At 27.2% G+C, this 24,135-nt stretch overlaps 1 protein-coding gene across 4 annotated transcripts in view; it reads right to left on the bottom strand.

Moving 5' to 3' along the window:
* Positions 1–2,355: 2,355 nt before the first annotated feature.
* LOC107441976 (ADP-ribosylhydrolase ARH3) overlaps positions 2,356–24,135 on the bottom strand; it is a 31,813-nt gene continuing 10,033 nt past the window's right edge. Inside the window, exons 1-8 of one of the 4 annotated variants that reach the window (XR_011636729.2) lie at positions 14,268–14,491; positions 12,400–12,505; positions 8,924–9,143; positions 8,308–8,481; positions 7,018–7,111; positions 6,205–6,287; positions 2,846–3,100; positions 2,356–2,489 (exon numbers count right to left, since the gene is read on the bottom strand). Coding sequence is in view for 3 of the 4 variants with exons in the window: in XM_016055396.4 (XP_015910882.3) it covers positions 2,900–3,100; positions 6,205–6,287; positions 7,018–7,111; positions 8,308–8,481; positions 8,924–9,143; positions 12,400–12,505; positions 14,268–14,433 (1,044 nt within the window). In the remaining variant the exon portion in view is untranslated. Of the gene's footprint in view, positions 2,490–2,728; positions 3,101–6,204; positions 6,288–7,017; positions 7,112–8,307; positions 8,482–8,923; positions 9,144–12,399; positions 12,506–14,267; positions 14,492–24,135 lie in introns of those variants that run through there. The other 3 variants (XM_016055396.4, XM_043047976.3, XM_087159471.1) reach the window with 3 other exon arrangements.

Below are 24,135 nucleotides of genomic sequence, written 5' to 3'. Positions count from 1 at the left end.
GATAATTCTCACTCTCCAGTTGACAGAAATGATATACACTAATGAACCGTAAAAAATGAAAATAAATATATATATATATAATTCAGTAAATAAAGTTGCACATAGTAATTTTAAAGACATAATGCAAAATAACATTAAAATATTTATTGAATGAATACAAATTAATAAATAATCAAAAAATTATTTTTGTTATTAGTATAGTGAGGAACTACTTTTTCCTCGTAGAACTTGAAAATTTAAAAGAAAATAGGATTAAAAAATGGCAAGCATATTAAATATAAATATTTATTCATGTAGCTAAAATTTATTAAAAGGGAGGGATTTATACAACTGTACTGCAGATGACCTTTGATTTTTAGGTTAAATTTGTTCTGAAACTTCCTGAATAAAACATTACTTTGTGTGAATTTTATAAAAATGTGTTATCTCTAAACATAAAATATTTTGAAACAATATTTGAAAAAAAAATTTTCTATTAATGAAATAGGGCAATATTTTAGTCAAAATAATTTTAATGAGCAGTATTTACATTTTGTGTCTGTTATAAATTTATATTAAAATACATAAAAATGTATATTTTTTCAACCATGAAATATTTTAAAAATACTTTTTCTACACGACATCAGTAGACTAAACTTAACACTATCTACACAACATCAGTAAGAAATATCACATTAGAGTATATAATATCAATAGAGTATCTAATAAATATCTAGTCTCATCACGTCAGAGTATCTCCATTGAATAACATGTGGTATCCTGAACCAGCAGTTTATACCTTGAATTAAGATAGACTGTTTAGGAGTTAATAAAAAAAGAAAAGTGACCAACAAAATCTTAATTTATATTTAGCTTGACTAAAATTATATTTAGCTTGACTAAAATTATATTTACCCTGAAGTATTACAGTGTTGAAATGTTCAATATTTTTAATTCTAATTCACAAAGTTTTACACAACAACCAAATTTTTTAACCACACACAGTAGCAATAGCCTTAATTGAAGACCTCTCACTACAATTATGAGACACCATCTTTTATTATTATTAATTTACATATTGAATTATAATTATTTAAACACATTCATTTATTATTTTCTGAATTTACTTATAACCATTATAACATAAGTTTAATAAATAACTTTGATTCTTTTACTTATATATTCTAATTTTATCTAAACTTTTATGGCTAAATAATTGAACCTATAGATCAGGGGTGGCCAAGCTCCTTCATAGTCGAGCCATTTTTCAAAATTTGAAATTTTTCGGGAGCCGCAATTAAATACGTATTTAAAAGGTATACAAAAGAGGTATTAAAATTTTTTTATTTATATAAATTATATTTATTGAGAACAAATAAGTAAAAGTACAAAATATGTGGATTGAATTTTAATATTAAAAATTAAACACATTTATTTTACTTCTCTTGACAATTCATTCAAATTTGGTGAATAATTGGTGACAGCACTTCTCAGTAATTCTTTCAGATGCTGGTTAGTTAATACTGATCGGTGTTTGGTTTTACCGAATTTTAAAGTGGAATAAAATGATTCACACAAGTACGTTGTTCCGAATATTGAAATAATTCGACAAGCAGCCTTTTTTTATTCAGGATACTTCGATTCTGGTACAAATTTCTGAAATTCAGTAATCGGCATCGACTTATATTTTAATTGTAGAGCTTGATCTTCTTGCATCTCTATTAAATCTAATTCTCCAGATGCTTTTTGCGTCATAATTATATTGGAATCAAAAACTCACCTTGAATTGAACAATGTTGCACTTAGTCTTTCATATTTGTTCTCATTAATTTAAATGATATTTTGAAACACATACGGAACGATAATAATAATTTTTTAAAATATAATAGCACAAAAATGAAAAGAGAACTTGGGTACATTTATCGAGAGCCACATGTGGCTCGCGAGCCGCAGGCTGGCCACCTCTGCTATAGATTATAAAGTAGAATAAAATTTTAACCCCCCCCCCCAATTTTTTTAAAATACATCTTAAAATTTTTTAAACTGACACTTTCATTAGATTGGAACTAGACAAGAGGAATATTGAAGTTGACTAAGACGTTATAGCTTATCTGCTATAAAATAAAATAGAAAGGTTACAGATTTAAAAATATTTAACAATTTCCCTACACATTTTTGAAATATTAATATTGACAAAAGATTAAAAACAAACAGGATTTGTAGCACTATAACAAAAAAAAAATTATTAATCAGTCTAATTTAAAGTGAGAAAAACTAAACTAGATTTTCCTTGATTAAAATTGAACAACAGGACTATTTGTGCTGGCTAAGTTGTTATAGTTAGACTAGTGTTACAGATTTAAAAACATTAAACAAATTATTAAATGTATGATTATGTAAACAACAGTCATACATTTAAAACTATGTCATCAAGTGATACCTCTTTCATAAGCTCTGCCGTTTCACTTTTGAGTCACGTTTACACTTTGGTTGAGGCATTGGCATCACACCTATAAAATATGGTTTCAAATTCTTAGTTTTGAATAGTATTTATTTAAAAACAAATTTTGTATAAAATCTGTACAAAATAAAAATATTGATTAATACAGTAAAGGGAGAAAAAGAAATCGCATTTAATAACCACATCTCAAATCGGAGTTTAAAATAAATAATGCACACATATTTTTAAATATATTTAAAAATTTATTTAATGAAAAATTAATATATAGTTTTAATAAACAAAAAACAATGCTTAAAATTTTTTTTTATTAGCTGTATTTTTACACCGGAATTTCAAGCTAATAAAGCACACTTATAATTAATAATTTACTTAAAAACAATAACTATATACAAAAAATTTACAAGCCTCTCAATTTGAGTGAGTATACTTTTCTTTCAGTTCATTTCATCAAAAACAAATTCACACGTAAGAAGCCTTCAGTAGCTCATCTGCTAATTGTTCAACCTCCTTTATTTTATCACATCTTTCCTTACATTGTTTTGGAATTATGTCATCACCATAATAAGCACCAGCAATGGCACCTGCCATAGTAGCAATAGTATCAGTATCACCACCAACTGATATTGCAAAGTAGATGGTTCGAATAAAGGGATTTGTATTCTAGAAAAGAATTGTAGCTATATTTTATGTTAATATACATTAGTGTGTATACATATGAATATCAGATACTCAAAATAAAGGGGCTAGTTTGAGATATAATGAGATAACTGTTAATTTTTATATAAATATAGAAAATTATTTTTCTTATGTTTTCACCTTAAATTATCATTTCATAGATTTAGGGAATGTATTTATTTTAGTGAACTCAAAAGAAATATCCAAAATTGATGGTAAAAAATTTTTTTTTTTTGCTAAAACATCTGCTAGAGCATCTGCTTCTTTATCTTTTAGTGCTTAAAAATAGTAGAAATCTTTAGTGCTGAAATAATCTTGGCGTTAAATACACATCAATGGAAATACCTTTTTTTTTTTCAGAGATGTATTATTTTAGCCCTGTTTGTTGGAGGTTAATATGAAGCTCTGATGTGCTTTCAGTTTTATATTTTAGACTATCAATGTTTTTAACCATAAACAGATATACAAAACTAACACTTTGATTATAGTATTTTTTTTAATTTTGGTCCAGATTCAACTAAAAAAATAGAATTTAAAACATCAGAACTAATAAGAGACATTCAAATCTCTTATTAGCCCTGATTGACCCTACTTATTTTAGTGCTTATATCCTCAGTTTAGTAATAACTTTTTTACTCTGATAATTTAATAATTCAAAATGAAATTATAAATTTAACTCAAGACAACTTATGAAAAATTCTTGATGCTTCTAAAACTTTTTACTTTCGTTCTCATGTAAGAAAAGTGTTAATTCTTCATTTATGCAAATGGAAATACTGCAGAATTATGATAAACAGAATTCTAGCAAAGATTTTGTTTTTTCTTTGACAAAATATCCTGATATATTTAAATGACAATACAGAGAATTTTTTTTTACATGAAATTTATTTAATCATAATCCAACGTAATGCTACTGCTTCTAAATAAAATGCTTTTCTGCAATGGACATTTAAAGCATCTCTTAATTTTTTTTATTTTCAATTCTATCCTGAAGTTTGTTTTGAGAGTGTCTGCAAAGTTCAAGAAAGATTTCTTAAAACTTAATACTGTTTTGTTTATTTATCCTAAAATAGCTGAAGAAATGATTATGCAACACTTCCAGCGAACATTTCTTTTCGGGTAAAATCAGTGGTGCTAAAGTTCGTAGAAAATATTATTTTAATCCTCTTATTTTTAAGTTTAAAAAAATGCTTTATTAGAGCCTAATTACTTGATTAAAATCAATTGCAGATTGGATAAAAATAGTATACATTTAGAGGGTGGATAATTTTTGGTATTGCATTGGAACAAATCAGTGTTTTTATAAATCTAGTAAATTGAAAAATATCCGTGTATCATTACAATTTCTGTGTGTATGTTTAAAAATTCAGGTAATGTAATCTATTTTTTTTTTATACTAGAGTTGAAAGATTACTGACTAAAGATTATATACTAATGTAGTTTCTTTTTACTGTATATTAAATATTTAAGTACACATTAACGCTCATATCTATTCTCAATATTTTTCTTTGGGTAAATAGAAATTTTGCAATAGTTGGAAATTGTTTGTTTTTTTTTAATTTATAAATTTTAATTGCTCTTTCTGCAATATAGTATTTGCAAAATATGGTTATTTTTAAATTTTTACTTATTTCTACAAACTATTTGTCAATGCAAAGATGAATTTTAAAATAGTAAAATTAATACATTATACATTTTTAAAGAAAAAATCACAAGTTACGCATTCGGTATTGCCGAAAAGGAAATAACATTTTCACGAATCTGAGCCATTGAAATATATTTGTCCATCATCATCACCAAAGTCTATATTTATACCTAAAATTTTACTTAATATAATTTAATTTAGCCACGTATTTTCAACGAAAGTCATTAAGCTAGATGTTTTTGTATTACTAATGCTAAAGAGAAAAAACTGTTGATATCTTTTACCAACATATTTATTATTTGAGTAAATAGGAATTTAGCTATGGCGTTTAGAATAAAAAAAAAATTTATACGTAGTTATAAAATTTAATTCCTGTTTCTGTTATGTAGAACTAAATAAATGTATATGCTTGATTTCAATTCTCTTTTAACATAGATTAGCCTAATTAAAATAAAGATAATAAACTGTACTGTAATAAATGAATTTTTTTAAAAACTTTTTTATTTTGAAAGAATGGAATGTTTTGCTGCATTTTTTAAAAGGCTACTGCTGTGTTAAAGACAATTCCCTGCATTAAATTCAAGCTAGAATAAATAAATAAATAACTTGAGTTTTTCTACATTTTTAAAATCCAATACTATTCTATATAAAAAATTTGATTCAACATTTCTTTCACTTAACATGAAAATAAATCTCTGAAATGAATTTGAAATATACTTTAAAAATTAAAATTAACAAAGTTGAAAAAAAATGAAAGAATAAATTTATTTTGTATTTATAACACATAATTTTAATAAGTAATATGAGGCATGCGGAGCTTATTCTAACACCTTTTTTACTGAACCAAAAAGTCTTAAATATTCAGAACTAGGAAATTTCGTCAACTATTAACAATGTTTCAGTGGGTACCATTGATATTTAACAATATTTTTTTAACATTAAGCTCACATTTTCATTACATTAGTGCACAATTTATTATACATATCTTTTCTCTGACATAACTAATTACCATCTTAAATAGTTGTATTTAACTACGAAAATTAAAAAGAAAACAAGAACGTAATGATTTTCACAGCACAACAATTGTAAACGAATAGCAGATGAACACAAGTGATGAAACGAAAAATAACTTCATAATTATTACTCTAGAAAAGTAATAAAAGTTTTCTGGAGTTTTGAGGGATTCTGAATGCATTAAGATTTAAAAAAATTGACTGTAATTGTTCATTTAAAGATTTTTGGCAAATTTGTTCATAAATATGGAAATCTATACTTGGGGGTGGGAAAAGAATTGAGCTCAATTTTAGTGTGTTTTGCGCCTTATAAAAATACCAATATTTATGATCAATTAACATAAATCTACATTCAAATTTGTATTGAAAATATTGCATTATAAATTCTGCGTGAAAATTTGAATTTACATTAAATTATAAATTAAGCTTACCTTGTAATTTGGGAGTTTTTTCTGAGCTCTGAGAAATGAATAGATTGCAGTTGGGACAGATTTCAATGCTATTACAGAATTACCTGTTTAGAAAAGAAATTTTTTTAAAAAATTTATTATTGAATGCCTTTTAAAAATTTTTTCCTTTTTTTTATATAAAAATCAGTAATAATTTTTAGGTGTATTTTTTTTTCTTATAGACATTCAAGCTTTAAATTTTTAAACCATATTTATTTAACACAATCTAAGAAAGTAAGATGTAGCTTTGATAAAATGAAGTAAAATAATAAAAACAACTAAATATAATAAAAACCAATAAGAAATCGAATTCTCACAAATATTAACACTTTGTTAACAAGTGATGAGTTAACTTGTCTTTTTATGCCCAAATATTGTTGACAGATGAGGAGTGACTCCTAGTTTTAATTGCAATGTAGAGTTAATTTATCATTGGTCAACAACGTTTGAGCATGAAATCCATAATTAGAATGTTTTTCTACATTCAATTATAAAATAATAGCCATTTATATGATATAGTTTCTGTGAAAAATTGTCAGTCAACAAAGTGTTAATATACTAAAGAATGGTGAAAACTTCTGAACTGTAAATCACACTACTGATGCCTTAGTAAAATTTTTAGTCAAACATAATATTATTATTATACTACTGACTTTTTAAAATCTGAAGAACTTCTGGAGAATAAGTAAATTAAAATCATCCAAATATGAAATTAGCACAACATGCATTATTATATTAAATATAAATTAGCCCAACATCAGCAAATAAATATTAAAAGAACAGAAAAGTTCTAACCGAAATTTTCACCCACTTCTTGAGGCGATAAATCCTTTTTCTTTTCAAAAATATTTTTCATTTTCTTTAAGCTATCACAGTATGGACTGTTTCCCTAGTTGAAGAAAGAAATGTTTTGTTTAATAAACATGTGAAAAGTAAAATAATCAATGATTGTATGCCTTTTCCTACAAATTCAATGTCGCAATGTAAAAAATAATAATTCAAAAATAAAACATTATTGAAATAAAGTATGTTTAGATATGTATGCTACATGGGTTCAGCATAAAACTTAAAAAGACTCATCCAAATGAGTAACTTTAGTTTTTTCATTTATATATTAAGCTTCAAATTTATTGTATATTTGTCAACTAGAGAGCTAATTGAGAAACTCTTCTTACAGGTGATAACATGTATATTATAATGCATAAATCTTAAATTATTTTACCTATCATTACAAATCAATCATTCAAACATAGATATGCATTTGAACCTCTATCCATTATTCATGCATCTTTCATTCTCCTTTAAATATCAGCATGTTTTACCTGCCCAACATAACTGCTATTCTTATAATATTAACATAATACTCGTTTAGATTGTTTCTGAAGCTGTGATTCCCACCTTTATCAGTTAGAAAATTTACTGATATTTGAAGAAGAAAAAAAAGTTAGGTTACTCCGTTTTTCAAAGAAAAACAGCAACTTTGGATGCTATTGATGAACAAAATGAGGATTTGTTACAGTTTGGGGAAAACACTTCATATACAAGGTTTGATGTTTATGCATCAGTTGATGAAAATATTTAATCTTGAGGTATGGAGTTAATTTTAAAAAAAAAATAGTGCAGAGACTGAAAAGGTATAAAATTATTCTGATGTAGATAATGAAATGGGGTCACAGTCAGTGCCAACACTAGCAGAATGTCTCAGAGCCTATGAAACAACGAGAAACTTACTGTATTTACACTAATTTGCAGAAAAAGAACAGCATCTGTTATAAATATTGAAAATTTGTTATTTGCATTGAGAAGAAAAAGAATATGCAGAGTAAATTCAAATGCAGTTTGACACAGTAAACAAGTTCTGCTACTGGGGTGATGTGTGATACAAAAAATTACAGTGTGTAATCAGTAAAACATATGAATTTAAAAAATGAAGTGCAATTTATAAAACTCCGCATAATTTTAAATTGTTTCATGTGTTTAATTGAACATAACTATGACAAATTAAAATTTTAAAAAATATATAGCTTAACAGCCTTCATATATTCTTATGTAAACTTGCTTGCCATATAAGTGTATCATATTTACCTTATTTTCTATCCTTTCCATCTTTTCCAAAAGTTCTAAAATGAATTTCATAGAATCAAGTTTTTCTGAAGAATCTAATTTTAGAGCTAAATGTATAGCTAAACACAATAATAGTGCTCCATTATAGCCATCAGGATGAGTGTGAGTTAGAAAAGAGCATTGTTCAACTGCATTCTAATGAGAAAAATAAACAGTTAAATTTCAACTAAGAAAAAAAAATTAGAAATGCTTTTACTTAAAATAAAACGTTTTATGTAATTTTTAAATTTTATATTAAATAAAATTTCCATAAGTATTTTTGATTAAAATAAATAACTATAAAATTAATGATAACAATTAATATCTTTTTAAATTTAATTTTTGGTAGCTTGGATAAAATATCATTAAATGCTTTCAGAATACATTATAAAATATCATTAAATGTTTTCAGAATACATTATAAAATAGTATTAACTGCTTTCAGAATACACTATTTTTTTAAAAAAATGCTTCAAACTGACAAAGATAATTAGGTTAATATTTTGACATAAAATTGTTCAATTTCAAAAATATATTAAAAGTGACAAACATACTATAAAAATTTATCAAACTAAAGAGTGAAAAATAAATGCAATACTTTTATACAGTCGTCATCTTTGTCGTGAACGAATAGAGCAACAGGAGCAATTCTCATAGCAGCTCCATTACCATAAGATCCCTTTCCATCAAATTGGTTTTTAGCAGGAAGAAACACATCTTCAAAGTTCGACTTCCTTAAAGCCACAAATACATGCCGAACGTGTGCACCATATGACCGCTCTGGTGTTTCAGGGTCAGTAAAATACTCATTTACAAATCTAAATTCAATATCATTTCAATCGAATGATTAAAAAAAAAAGAGTTTCAATTACTTCAAGGTAAGTACATAGTGTCAAAATTAAATTAGCATTGTCAAATTTATTTTCAATTTATCACTTTAACAAATTTGTGCTTATTGAATTGTTAATAATTCAAATTGCCTTTAAATAAAATGATAAAGAAATTAAACAAAATTTGAAATCATAAATTTAAATAAGTTTTTAATTGCATTTGCTAATAATGTGCCTAAGATAAGTGAATGGTTCCAAAATTCGTTATTTTTTATAAGTCTCCCGATGAAGAATATAAGAACTCATAAGTCAAGAAATGTATGGATTATTTCTTGAACAACAAAAGCAAAACATTGCAGCTGGACATTTCTGACACAGTGCTTCTATTTCACTATAAGTTCATTTCAATGAATAACTAATACCAAGTTATTTTGATTCAAATAACTGAGATGGTGAATCTAATAACTAAAGAAATTTCGATAATACCATATGCAAACTATTCTTACTTGGAAATCAGATGACGATAAGTAGCTAAATCCAGACAAATTGGCTGGTTTTTAAACAAATTGACAGTGTATTAGGCAATATCTAGTACACTTTAGCTATACAATTCTTTTTTTTTCTTTCCAAACACTATAAACTTCAATAAAAATTTGCACTCTCTTATCTAACATACTATTCTATTCCAGTCTCTATACTTCACTTTTTGATATAATGGTTTGGTTATGTAGACCAGTGGTTCTCAAATGATGTTTCGCGGAACTCAAGGTTTCGGTGTAAGAGTTTAACGGATTTCAAGAGTTAGGACTTTTTTTAAAGTTTTTTTTTCTTCACATTTTCGAATTTCTTAATTATGTTTAGATTCAATCTAAAATCCTTTATTTACTTAAGATTTTGGTTGCCATTACAATATTATTTAAAGTAAAATTCCAATAAAAAAAAATTTTACTTTTTGGAAAAAATTACATAATTTTTCAAATAACAAAGTATTGAATAAACAATGAAAAGGATATGCATTTCAAATTATTAATGATAAAATGATAAAAAAAATTTCAATCTTCTTATTTCAGTTATTTTCAAAATATGCAAAGATCACATTGGCTGTATTTTATATATTTTATAAATAGTTTTTATACTTCGTATATTTTGAAAGCAATTTAGTAATCATTTATTTTACACAAGAATATTAATACTAATTATATTCTTATGTTAAATTAATTTTTAAAATTAAATTTTTCAGCATTATATATAGTGTGTGTTATTACCTATGTCTATCAATTATAAATTTATCTTGAAAAAACAAATGGTGTCCGCCATTCGACCGATATTCTGATATTTGCTCTCAGGTGCAAAAAGGTTGGGGACCCCTGATGCAGACTTTAAAAAAATAATGACAATATAACCTAATATTTAAAGCAAAAGAAATATTTGAAATAAGAGGAAATTATTTACTTTGAATTTTATTGTCTGTTTATCAACAATTCTAAAAGGTCATCCTTCCAGCTGTTATCGAAAATTATTAAATATTCTTTAAATTTTTCCTGTAATATCAAATTCTATGTTTTTCTCTGGCCTGTAAAATACTGCAATATTGCTTCAGTTATTGAAACCAATTGAAAAATTATTTAATAAATTTGAAATTTATCAAGCATAATAACTTTTGATTAAACTAAAGTAAAGGGATCGTTATTGCTCTTGATCAAATGGTTTGCCAAAAAAGCCTAAACCCAAAATAACATGTGTTTGAATTTAAAGTTCCATAAAAGAATAATGAAAAATATTATATGTCATTTTTTTAAAATGATATCTAAGGAAAAAAAAAGTTCTTAATAAAACAAGGCTTTAGTAAAAAATCACACCAAAATTAGTAATTAATTTTCTGAGATATTTATGTAGATGCTTATATCGTAAAACAAGTAAGAATGTAAGAAAATTGGACACATGAAATTTCCCTTAGAATCTATTCATATTATTTTCAGCAAAAATAGAACATGAAATTCAAATGAATCTTCATCACTCAAATAATTTTGATGAGAAATTCAATGGCCAAATTTTTTTTAGGCAAGCTTAAAGAATTTTCCAATGAGTTTCATACATAAATTTAAGGAGCATGATGGAGCTGGGATATCTGAAATATCAATATTTTTTAATTATTACGATATATAGTGAATACGATAAATATTGATCTTGCAATAATTATGGAAAAATATTGAGACTTAATAAATACAGACAATGGAATATTGGATAAAAACCAACACTTGATATATACTGACTATATCGTAACCCAATGAGTAAAATGTGAACGATGGCACTTCCGTGAAGAAGAGAGAAGAAAACCTTTTTCTTTACACAGTGTTTTTTTGTTTCATACTTAAAAGATATAAGTAGATAAGCTACTAAGGTTTGCTTTGCTTGATGCTATTTCTTTTGTTAGGGTAATAATGAAATGATTAATATTAAATGTTGATTTTTTCTGAAAAATCCAATCTACCTACATGATAAAAAAAGCCTCATTAGAATTGATTAAAAATTTTCTGAGCTGATGATGCCAAAAATATATATTTATAAGTAGTGAAATTCAAGATAGATAGTATTATAAATCTCTATCTTAAATTACCTATTTACCCTCTTTAATAAATTTGTTTAATTATTAATTATTGTTTGCTACAAGAATTTTAAATTTGTTTTTTAAAAAAAATTGGTTGTTTAATTTAGTTTATCTTAAATTCTGATTCTCTCTCAAACTATAAATAAAAAGAAACATTAGGAAAGTAACATTAAATCATTAATACATATTTTGCCAAAATTTGCATAGTTAAAATTTTAAATTGAAATTGTTTGTTTTCTTTCTCCTGTTTTTCTGGATATAGATTAACCTGTTTTTCTGGATAGATCAAGAATAACCCCTCGCCCCCCAAATTTTTTTTATTTGATGCATAAAAATGTGTATTTTTATTTATACATGAACACAAAAGCCAAGTCCTTTCTATCTTTTAGATTATTAATTATTAAACTTTCATAATTACTTGGTTATTTTTAAAATTATGATTCTTAAAAGTGTTTTAGAAAAAATACATTTTTTTTTCCTCATTTGAGCAAGAAAACATTGCCCAATATAAGAAACATGTAAATAAATTATGTTGAAAATATCGCAATACATTGATATTTTTTTGCAGATATTAAAAATTCAAATATCAACCAGGTCTAATACAGGATCATTTTTAATAAATTAAACAAAAAATACCTTTTAGCCAAGTCAATAGGACAAATTTTCTTATTTTCAATGAGTGATTTAGTAACTGATAAAGTCATTGCAGTATCATCTGTGTATGGATAAATTTGTTCTGTTTCTGAAAATATAAAAAATATTTACTTTAAAAAAATTTCAAGAACAAAACTAATATTGAATTTAAAAAATTGTTAGTCAAAAAATAAGATTGGTAAGAAGATCTTCAAATTTAAATTTTGAAATTAAGACATGATTATAAGTCATACAGTGATTCTTAGTAAAACATCCAAGACATTGTACATCCCATAGATTGGTTTATTGGATATTGGACAAGAAGGCAGATAAACATCAAAAATAAATATCATCAACTTTAGTATCTAACAATAAAAAAGGTGTATTAGCCCTTATAAATATGAAATAATTATAAATAAAAGTGCTTATAAGACTTCAAGTGACTAATCTATTATGTTCCTTAATAATTTTGTATTGTTTGGACAATTAGAGTAAAATGTGCAATTTTGATGTAGAAAAGCATAATCTATTATAAATGTTAATAAGCTTACATAATTAAAGTAAAACTATTATAATATACTAAAATGAACATGGTTTAGGAAATATATTATAATAATTATACAAAATATTGATAACAATTTAATTTTTTGATGATTTATGATTAATTGAAAATAATTAATAATAGATTTAAACAAACATTTACGTTTTTTTGTAAATTATGATCAGTTTTCTTATCAGCAATATATTATAATCATGATTTATAAATACTGCTCAGGTACAGGATGAATATAAAATAATTTTGCCAAGATATTATCAGAACATTGTGTATCAGACATTGAAAATTTGAAATACATAACATACTATCTTCATAATTTCCTCTCAGTTTTTAAAGGTTTGTACTTTTTATCAGACTCTTGTCATTAGTGGGTATGAAAAATGTCAATGCTTTCAAAAGGTTGCAATTTCTTGTGATAAAAATATTGTTTAGTTTATCTTAGGGGTGCACAAGCTGCAGCCACATCTCTTTTGAAAGAAATTCCATTTGAATCATAACTAGTAAATGTAATATAAATATATTGCATGATTTAAACAGTGATTAAACTAATAAAAAGAGCTCAATGACAGAATAGAAACTTTTCTAGATATTTAATAGTTTATGGAAGTTCAACAGTTTATGATGTGTTATGTCAAAAACCAGTTGTTAAGATCAGAAACCAGACCCTGCTAAAAACAATAAAATAAAATTAATGTAAATAACAGCAACATGACTGATTAATTCTTCTTTTCAAATCATTCTGTTCTAAGAAATCAAATTTATACTGTTTTTTTTTTTTTTTGGTTTAATCACCATCAGATTTAACTTTTAACAATGAAAATTTCGAATATCTTTTTACCATGAACAGTGATGATGATAAAATTTGCAAAAATGTGCAATCTAATAACTATTTTAAAAAAAATTGATTTCGAGATAAAAAAAATTTAAGCAATTTCGCGATTACTGATAAGAAACAATAAAGCAGAGTTCATTTGTTATAGCATTCGAGAACTGAGAAAAATTTTACTAGGCAATAAAAATTACTGGTACTAAAAATTTGCTCAAAGCAGGATTTCGGAAACACGTGGTTAAAGTATTTGACAAATTTTTAATAGACTTCTATTCAAACAAAGTCAAAAATGCAAACTTTGCCCGAAACCTCCCCCACCCCGTTTTTGGGTAATCAAAATAAGCATTAGTTGGCAGTTGACGTGTTTCGAACATGCTCTTAATTGAAATATTTTATTCTTGGGGAGTTTTATTTGAATTGTACGCGCAAGTGAAGTGATAATGAAAGTGACAAGCCACAGTGAAGTGAAAGTGAAGTTTCATATACCTCCATTAAGAATTTCAGTAAAAAAAATTTTTAGCCTTTTTTCTGAAACGGGAAGGTTAGTACAAAATTCAAATGGAGCACCAAAACAATCACCGATCAAGGCGCCAATCAAGCACCCTTTAAACTTTACAGCAATCCCAGTTGTTTCTAACTTTGAAGTCGCCATTTACATCTTTAAATCTTGGCCAAGATCAAAATTACGAGGTGTATGTAAGGCATTTGTTTGAAAAATTATTTACGCTTGACCTAACTTTATTTCGAATAACTCGATCATGCAGCTATAGGTGGTGTTCATGATCGCAACACTCGAATACGCCATCTGGAGAAAAGATCGGTTCCATGTCTTGACATCCCCCTTTTCTTTTCCTCTTCTCAATTGTATAGGAGTGTACTACGATATTTTCCCTTTCTTAAATGTTGCGCGCTTACTTGCCAAAATTATTTTTTAAAATTTCCATGACATTTTCTTTCAGAACTATACTTAGTTTTCAGTTCCATATAGTTTCCTAACTTGAAAGGCATTTGTTTGAAACAACTACCCTTTTAATCTAATTGAAAACGGACAGAAATTACTATAACATAACGTACTTCCTTCTCCTATGACTCTCCACACGGTACTGGTGAAAGCATGCGAAGTGTTACCATAAGTATAGAGTTCTGCTTCACGCCACTTGTAACCCACGTCAATTGAATAGGAAGCAGGTCAAAATGCCTCTCGAGATATGGCGAAATACACAACAAATAAAGTTAATATTAAGGAGTCTAAACTTTTGGAACCATACATCCTAGTTTACAATTAATTTCTATACTTTGGGGATCAGAATCCATTATAAAAAGGTATGTTTAATATTTATTCAGAAAAATTAAATTCCTGTGGGGTTTTTTTCTTCTCATTTTGCGCACAATTTATGTTACTAACACGTATCAATATAATATAATATACATTGTGAAGATCTCATTGCTAAGCTCCTCAGCCTATTATTAAAAAGGAGAATTTAGCAACTTTTATTTATAAAGAAAAACTTATGAGGAGGAACGAAACGACTTAAATGTGGACCATGGGAGCAGAGCCTGACTAAGACAGGGGCAGTTGCCCCGGGCCTCACATCAGAGGGGCCCCAAATCGAATAGAAAGTTTATTTTATGTTTCCTTCTTTAATGAACTTTTTTTAAACAAAATATCAGCATAGTGTCGAATCCGACAGTTATGTTAACTTCCTCATTAATCTATCGTAGGAACCCAAAAAATCTTGGGATGGTGTTTTCAATATAAATGTAAACAATAACAATCCCGAGTCCTATACCTGCTTTAGTTCCGGTTAAAAAGTTTGCAACTGCTTTCTACAGCTTATTCTGCGAGGCGATATTTTCAAACGGATAATTTTGTTTTCAATAAAAGAAATAAATTGATAATTTCTGAGCTCAAATCTGCCGCATTTCATAAGATATAAATGTTATTATGTAATTCTGCTGAGTTTGAAGTGAAAATTTGTTTCAGTTATTTATAGGTATATTGTTAAGAAAAGGTGGCATGGTTGCTAGATTTTGAATAACTCTCTTTTTTGGCAGTCCTGATTTGGTCCCTTTCAATTTGTTATTTCTGCGTGTTCTTGTTAGCAAGCTGTACACCATGTTAGCGTTAGCACCATTAGCACTGTAAACACAAGTAATAAGTAATCATACCACGTTTGCAAGAATCTCAAGACACCATGTTCTCGTTGTGAGCCAAATGGCTTTAAAATACACCGGAGACAGTAACCCGGATGTATAGGCGGTATGGAGCTTGCAGCGTTCTCTAGTGTAGAAAACACCATTTATATTTCGTAAATCCATGGCTTTCTAGTGCGGATCTCAGCTAAATTTTCGCAATTATGCTGGGCAAATTTGGCCAATTAAAAGCCTGCATTTTTACATATAGCAAAATGCGTTATGTTTACAAAAATAGAGGCGTCGGATTGGCTTCATTGAGCCATCTGAGTTCCAAAAATTCAGCTGAATTCCACCCTAATGTCAGCAAGGATATGAATTTTTCGCAGCTAGATGACAAAGTTAACAATCAGAAAACTGCCTTCGGCATGATGGAGATAGAATTGTCAGAAAATCAAAATACGGACAGAACGATATTTCTTTTGATCATTGGAAAGGGGGGGGGGACTTTATAGCTATTTTAGGTTTCAGTCAATTTTCTTGTTATAGATGTATAATCAGGTGAAAATTTAAATACCTCCATAAAGTTAGGTTCTTCATTACTGAAGCAGTGCAGTAGAGGGGGCCCCAATTAGGCTAAGTCGGGCCCTGCATAGGAGTGCTTTCCAGAACATAAACTTCGTGGGGGCTTATACCTTTGGTCCATATGGGTCATCCGCAGGGAAGTAAGCAGTTGAAGGAATGGAGGCAGATAATAAAGCTACCGAGTTGGTATTCAAGTAAGCTTGGTAATGGTCAGCCGTAACTCTATGTGGCATTAAGCGAAAATGATTTGTAATTCTGCCCTAAAAAGGAGAAACTTCTTTTCCTGGGATAGAAAAATAAAAAAAACGGGAACTCTTTTTAAAGAAATCTACTTTTCCAAGAAAAAAATACGTTTTTTTTTCATTTTTTAAAAAAAGCGGAATCTTGCCAAGTGAAAAAACTTATCCTTGACTTAAGAAAGCAGAATTTTTATTTAAAAAAATAATTCAAGAATAAATAAACCAAAATATAGAAATAAACGAAAATAAATGTACAAATAAAAAGCAGAATTTCACCAAAAAGAGAAGAAAAGATAGCTCATCCATGGATAATTTCTCTTGCAAACGTTGAGTTCGCGAATGAATGGGGATTTTCTAGATTGCAACTACCCTTTTAAACATTTACTGGACTCCTACTTTTAATTCAATTTGCTTTAAAATGTAGTCTGCACAAGTATTTTAGTATATTTTAGATTAATTCATCAAATCATTAAAATCGATTCGATGAAAATCTTAATATTTAAAAATCCAATCATCATATAGTGATCAAGAATTATAAAAGTTTACGGCCCCCACTTTTTTTTTTGCACACTCCTTATCCATTCTGTTACAGTACTTTGCTAGGCTTTTTAACAAATTGAAAAGAAATCTATAAGAAATTATGTGTAATTTTGCTTCAATTATTAATTGTTAAGGATTCAGTTATTGGTACTTTTCAAAGTGTATGAAATAAATTTTAAGAGTTCGACATTTATTCTGCATTAACATATTTATTTGGAATGTTCAAATACATTTACAAATATATTTATTATAAATGTATATGTATGTGTATTCATTCATACCTTATAAATTCATTATATCTATTATACATACAATCATTACATTATTTCACTAAACATATAATAATAGCAATTCATAATGATATTTAAAACTTCAACGTTTTCTTTTTGAACGAAATATAAAATAAGCATTTTTATAGCAATGCTGGGTGACCACAAAACAGAGAAAAGCTGTGACTGAGAATTGGATTCAAATACCAAAAAATCAAGGAAAAGGGCTCAATTTGGGTTTAAGGTATTTTTTCTGGAAGAATGGTGAACATGGATGCTCGATTTTGGTTTAATTTACATCAATAAATCAATGTCTACAAATAAAAATCTCTTTTTGAATAATGTATATTTTAAAATTTAATAAGAAAGTTATCAATTTTTAAAAATATTTTTAGCATAAATTTATTGGAAAATATTGCTCAATACTTTATTAAAAATATTTGTATTCTATGTTAAGAAAACAGTATCTTCTCAAAGACATTTATACTAACGGACAACGTAACTCATTGCCCCTTTAATGGGTCATAGTTAGCAGCTGCAAAGCAAAAAAAAAAAAAAGTGCTTATGTCTTTTTTACCGGTTGTTTTCAGCTTCAATAATAAGTATAAATGTTTTAGCTGTGCATTTTATACGCATACATAAGTATAATAATAGTGAAAATTATTATAAATTAATCGCATTGTTACAAGTACAAATGCATTATTTACACTACATATATAAATATATTTAGAATATGCAGGTGACTAGTTGTATTCATACATTTATATAGAGAGTATCTAAATTTTCTGACCATAATCCATAGGAGCAAGTGAAATTATATTTCGGTAATTCATTTATTCAAACCTGATATGTTATAGGATATGTTTATGAACATTCTCACTTCTTTTGAGAGCCAGCTTAAACCCTTTAAAATACATCAAATACAGTGTATAAGTCAAATTTAGCTACATATAATGTGATGTGCAAAAAACTTGTGAACAATTTTTATGATTTTGTAAAAATTTGATTTCCGAAAATATGAATCATATAAGGAAATTAAAATTGTGCATTGTAAGCTATTTTTGAGTGAGTTTCTCTGCATGTATTGCTATAGATATGTAAAGTGGTTATACTAGTTATATTAACTCGTTCAATTAAACCAATCTAATTATTAAGCATAAATTTAATGTTGGTTAATTTTAAGGAATTATTGAATACAACGTGGTGAATATTTAGCTTTATATTTCAATGGTAATATGAGGAAGAATCTAAAAATTGGCATTTTAATAAAGTAAAAGTATCATTTGAAATTGGTCTTTCATTTTCATTGTTTTGATTCAAAACTTTGACTTTGTCTAATATGTGTGATAACGAAACAATTCAACCTAATGTACAAGAAACATTATATTAATTGAATGCTAATTTTTTTTTTTTTTTAAATGGTGTAATGAAATATAGAAGAATAAAAAACAAAGTTGCTACAATAATTGTATCAGAACAGATTAGTTCACTTTTCCAAAAATTATTTCAAAGAAAGGTTTTTACTATGGAGATTATTTCAACGATGTAAAAATAGTCAGAATTCATGTAGAATGTTTTGCTGCATAACAAAACACTTTAATGAGTAATTGAATTTTTTATGAGCGTTTTGTCCTTACTTGCTATTGTATGGACAGTGATATAGAAATTCAGCATTAGAATAAATTTTATTCCATATAATGAATTTGTACATAGTATTAATAAAAATAACAATTCAACAATTATTAAAAAAATAATAGTGGTGTTGGGTGGTTAGAAATTTTTACTACTTTATTTGTAAAAAAAAATTTTTAGAAAAATGTTTCTAGCAACAAAAATTTATAGAAAACTAAGATATAGTGTGCGCTATAATTAAACTTTTTTTCCTACCTCATTTACGAAAGTTTCATTTCAATTCCCTTTTTTTAAAAAACTTCTCAATGTAACTCGTTATTAATTATTTTAAAAAACTCAATATTGCATGAACTGTACACAGCTCATGCAATATTGAGTGGTCTGAATTCAGCTCTCACCATATAAAGCGTAATGGTGTACTTAATGTACTTAAATCAGTCGAATTGCTTGAGTTATCCAATTTAAAAAGTCATACAATTTGATTTCTCCAGAAAAAGTTAAAATTTGATTTCTTCAGAATAAATAGACCGATTTCATTCAATTTGCATTTTGACACATAAAATTATATTACTTTAAAATGTAAAAATTTGCATGCCTTATAATTCAAAATGTTTTTATAATTATTAAATAAAATAATAAATGATTATTAAAAATTATTTTTTTACCCGGAGTTATCTTTGAATAAGCGAATTTTATAATTGTGTGCAAAAATCTTCCAATTCAAAGTTTTCGATATATATAGAGAGAAATGTGCCAAATGTAAAAATATCATAAAGGGGTTCAATTTTTTAACTACTCTCCAGACTCAACTATTTGGAATATATTTTCCAGATTGAACCTACCCGTCCTATTATGAGGGGCAGGAATCTAAACATCTAAATACATTAAAAATACATAAATAAAATATACCTAGTAATTTTAACCTCTGCATCAAAGTTTTTCAATACCTTAAATAAATGATAAATTAATAAATGATTAAACAATTACTTTTCTTATTGGTAAGAAAAAGGAGAAACTACTTTATTTTAGTCAAGCTTGAAAATTGAAAAGAAATTGGATTTAAAAATGGCTAGTCTATTATATGTTTGTACCTTTAATATGAATGAAAGTTTTGTTAAAAAGTTAATATATATCACTAAACAACTGTTACTATCTTTGATATGTTAAGCTAAACTTTTTATTTAACAATGAAACCTTCAAAATAAAACCATACTTTGGTTTTGATTATAAAGATGCATTATTTGTTTAAAAATGCAAAACATGTTGAAAACATTTCTTAATGTATGGGTGATTAGAAAAAAATATTTTTCAGTCTAATTTAAAATGAGAATAACTAGTTAATATATATGTTATTTTTTCGAATTACCATTTTTAAACTCACATTTCTTCTAGATTAGAAGCATATAAAAAGTTACAAATGTAGGTTAAGCCATTATAGCTTATATTCTAAACAATAAAATACAAATGTTACAGATTTAAAAACTTTTAACTATTGCACTACCATACTTTTAAAAGTGCAAACACTTAGACAAAAAATTGAAATGCAACAAAAACATAAAGGATTTATTGCATATATGACTAGATAAAATTATTTTTCAATCTAATTTAAAGTGAGGACAGCAAGACAATATTTGAGTTGCTTTTACTCATTGCCATTTTTAAACTCACATTTTTCACTAGATTGGAATCGGTCAACAAGACTACTGGTGTAAGCTATGCAAATAAAGCTTATCTGATTATTACAGAGTTCAAAACATTTAACTATTCCATTAGCATATTTTTAAATGTATGAACATTTAGTCTACAGATTAAAAAACAATAAAGGCAAAAGAGATTTTTTTAATAATTACTAAATAAAAAAAAATCAGTCTAAATTACAGTGAGAACAACAAAGTATTATTTATATTATTTTTACTAATTATCATTTTCAAACTCACATTTTCTTAAGACAAGAACAGAAGTACTGCGACAGGTAAAGCTGTAATAGCTTATTTGCTAAAAATAAAATGGAAATGTGAAAGATCTAAAAACATTTAACTATTTCATTACCATGATTGTAAATGTATGAATACTTTGACAAAAGATTAAAATACAATAGAAGTCTTAAAGGTTTATTGAATACATTTTTATATGAAGATAGAACAAGTTAATATTTATTTAATTTTTACTATTTAACATTAAAAAAGATATACGAGGTGTGGCTTCTAAAAAATTTAAAATAGTTTAAAAAGTTTGTGCGATTTTTGTAAGGTGGTACCTTTCTTATACCGACACGAGTTAATAGAAATCTTTTATTGCTGAAAACAGTACAGGAAGCAAACGATTTCTTTTATAAGCTCTAGAACTTTTGCTTTTTGAGACATGATGACTTAGCTGTCATTTTGAAAGACCAGGGTTTTACTTAGGGTGGTGGGTAGAAGACTATTTATTTGCAGATCAATGATTATCAGCTTGTCTGAAGTTACTGATGTGCAATGTTAACAACTTTACCACCATTATACCTATGTCATGGGTTTCAAAATTGTGGATACTTAACTTCCATCACTCCCTTGGCCAACAACTAGCTGTTGCAAGAGTGTTTCCCACACTTTCTCCTTTCCATAACAGAATTCTTTTTACAGGGTTCCCACTCTTTTAACAAAGCAAAAATTAAGCACTTTTAAGGACTTTTTTTTTGAAAAATTTAAGTACTTTTTTGAAAAATTAAGGACTTTAAAAATAGTATGATTGTTTATCATCGAATATAACTTCCTAAAAAAATCATTCAATAAAAAAATACTAAAAAACAATTTTATGTAAAGAACATTATTATGTATAATGTAAGAGCTGATATAATTGTATTAATTAACAGGGCTTGCCAAAGAATTACCAGGAAATTTTTGCAAAACCGGGTCGGATTTTTTCTAAAAAACATTTTTAGATTGTTAAAAGTTAACGTCATTCAGATTGTAAAAGTTAGCTTATGAAACTAATCTGCATTCCATTTTTAATAATTTCATTGAAATTGAATTGTAAAATTAAGTGAAGAAATTAAGATTTGCAATTTTTTTCATGCACATTAAAAAAAAGAGTACCTAAATAAAGAAATTTGTCTAAAACACTGATAAAATTATTTCAACAAGTTTTTATATTTCACTACAAGACCAGCAAATGTGTTATATTTACTTTCCTGATGAACTTAAACAAAACCATTTCTAGCCGAACCTATTATTAAGAATTAACTTTACATAATGTAACTAAACATTTCGGCGAAAAACATGAACTAATTTTAAAACAACCAAAAAATTTGAACAAAAATTAAAAACAGTATATTAAGTCGTAATGTTAACTGAATAAAATAATTATTTAAATCTAAGGATCTTTAAGTTGAGTGGATTTAAATTTTTATGTAACAATCTGCTTATTGTTTAGAAATAAAAATAATAGCGTACAATCTAAAACTTTAAAAAATTTTTACATTGCAACAAAATAAATTATAAATAGTTACCAAACATTTAACTTTCTTGTTAGATGCCAATCATGTTTTCTTATTTAGTACTCAGGAAATTTTTTTAAAAGTATTTTTGAAAAAAAAACTTGGCTTTCATCAAAAACCCAATAAACCCCAAGTTTTTGATGAAAAACTTAGGTGAGCTGGGATTTTTCAAGCCCTGTTTCTTACAAATCTGTTTAGTACAATCATGAATTTTAAAAAAATTTATGCCTTATATAAATTTTCAGTTACTTATCACGCATTGAAATATTATACAAATTTATTTCATTCTTCAAGATTTTAGGAAAAAGTTTTCATTATGGATTCTAGTTCAAAATTTTTCTCTGATACTTCTGTTCTTAGCGCTTTAATTCATTCCCTTAAGCAGATGCGTTACCAGTAGATCCATACTGTTCTTTTCTTTTAGAATGCTTCACTCTCCTCATAGAGTATCATTTGAGGTAAAGGACAGACTATATTAATGAAAGAACCAATATATTAATGAAAGGACATGCTTTCTTCCCCTTGCCAGCCGCCTTCCCCACATTAAAATGTTTTACCCTCATTAAAATGTTTTACTCTCTCTAAAATGTTTTACCCTCAAAGCATGGTCTAATTCTAAGCGATAAAAGAACAACATTTTGTTTGAAAAAATTTAACTAAAAAATTGTTCCTATCAACCATAGAGATTATGAAAAATTAAGGACTTTTAAAAACCTTTAACCAAAATTAAGCATTTTTAAGGCCCTTATTCTCCAAAATAAAAATTAAGCAGTTTTTAAAGACTTTAAAGGAGTGTGGGAACCCTGTTTTAAGTTAAGCTTGGTTTTAAACAACAAGAAGTGATCAAATGAAAAGGTACGAAACGACGTAAAAATGCAACAGTTAAATATTTGCATATTCCGCCATGGGAGAATGTAGCGAGACATCTCGGGATGAGATTGGAGTCTCTAACTGGGATCGGAGCATGCGCGGGTTCCCGCATGCGCAGGAGAGAGCAGAGGCTCTTATCAAAAGCGCGTCCAAATGCGGCAGTCCGTATGAAGAACAGAAACTTGAGCACAGGAAAACCATTAACTCCTATGTATACTGTGAGGCACTCCAACGCCTACGCAGGCCCATCAAGAATAAAAGACGGGGGATGCTCGTGGAGGGTGTGGTTCTGCTCCATGATAACGTGCGTCCACATTCTCCAGAGTCACACACATGGAACTGGCCAAGTTCAAGTGGGAAACGTTGGACCATCCACCCTACAGTCCGGACATGTCGCCCTGTGATTTACATGTGTTTGGTTCACTGAAGAAACATCTGAAAGGGAAGCGCTTCAACTCGAACGACGTACTCAAGGACGCTGTGAAGGACTGGGTCTCGTCACGGCCACAGGAATTCTGGGAACAAGGAATCCTGCAGCTTGTTCATCAGAGGGATCGTTGTGCTCAGGCCTATGGTGTATATTTTGAATGAAGTCTACATTTGTACCCACA

This window comes from Parasteatoda tepidariorum, chromosome 3 (assembly GCF_982258835.1).
Source record: "Parasteatoda tepidariorum strain Cologne lab strain chromosome 3, Ptep-v5.0, whole genome shotgun sequence".
NCBI classification, from domain to species: Eukaryota; Metazoa; Arthropoda; class Arachnida; order Araneae; family Theridiidae; genus Parasteatoda; species Parasteatoda tepidariorum.
The sequence above is the reverse complement of the archived record's forward strand: the minus strand, read 5'-3'. Positions and strand labels throughout refer to the sequence as shown.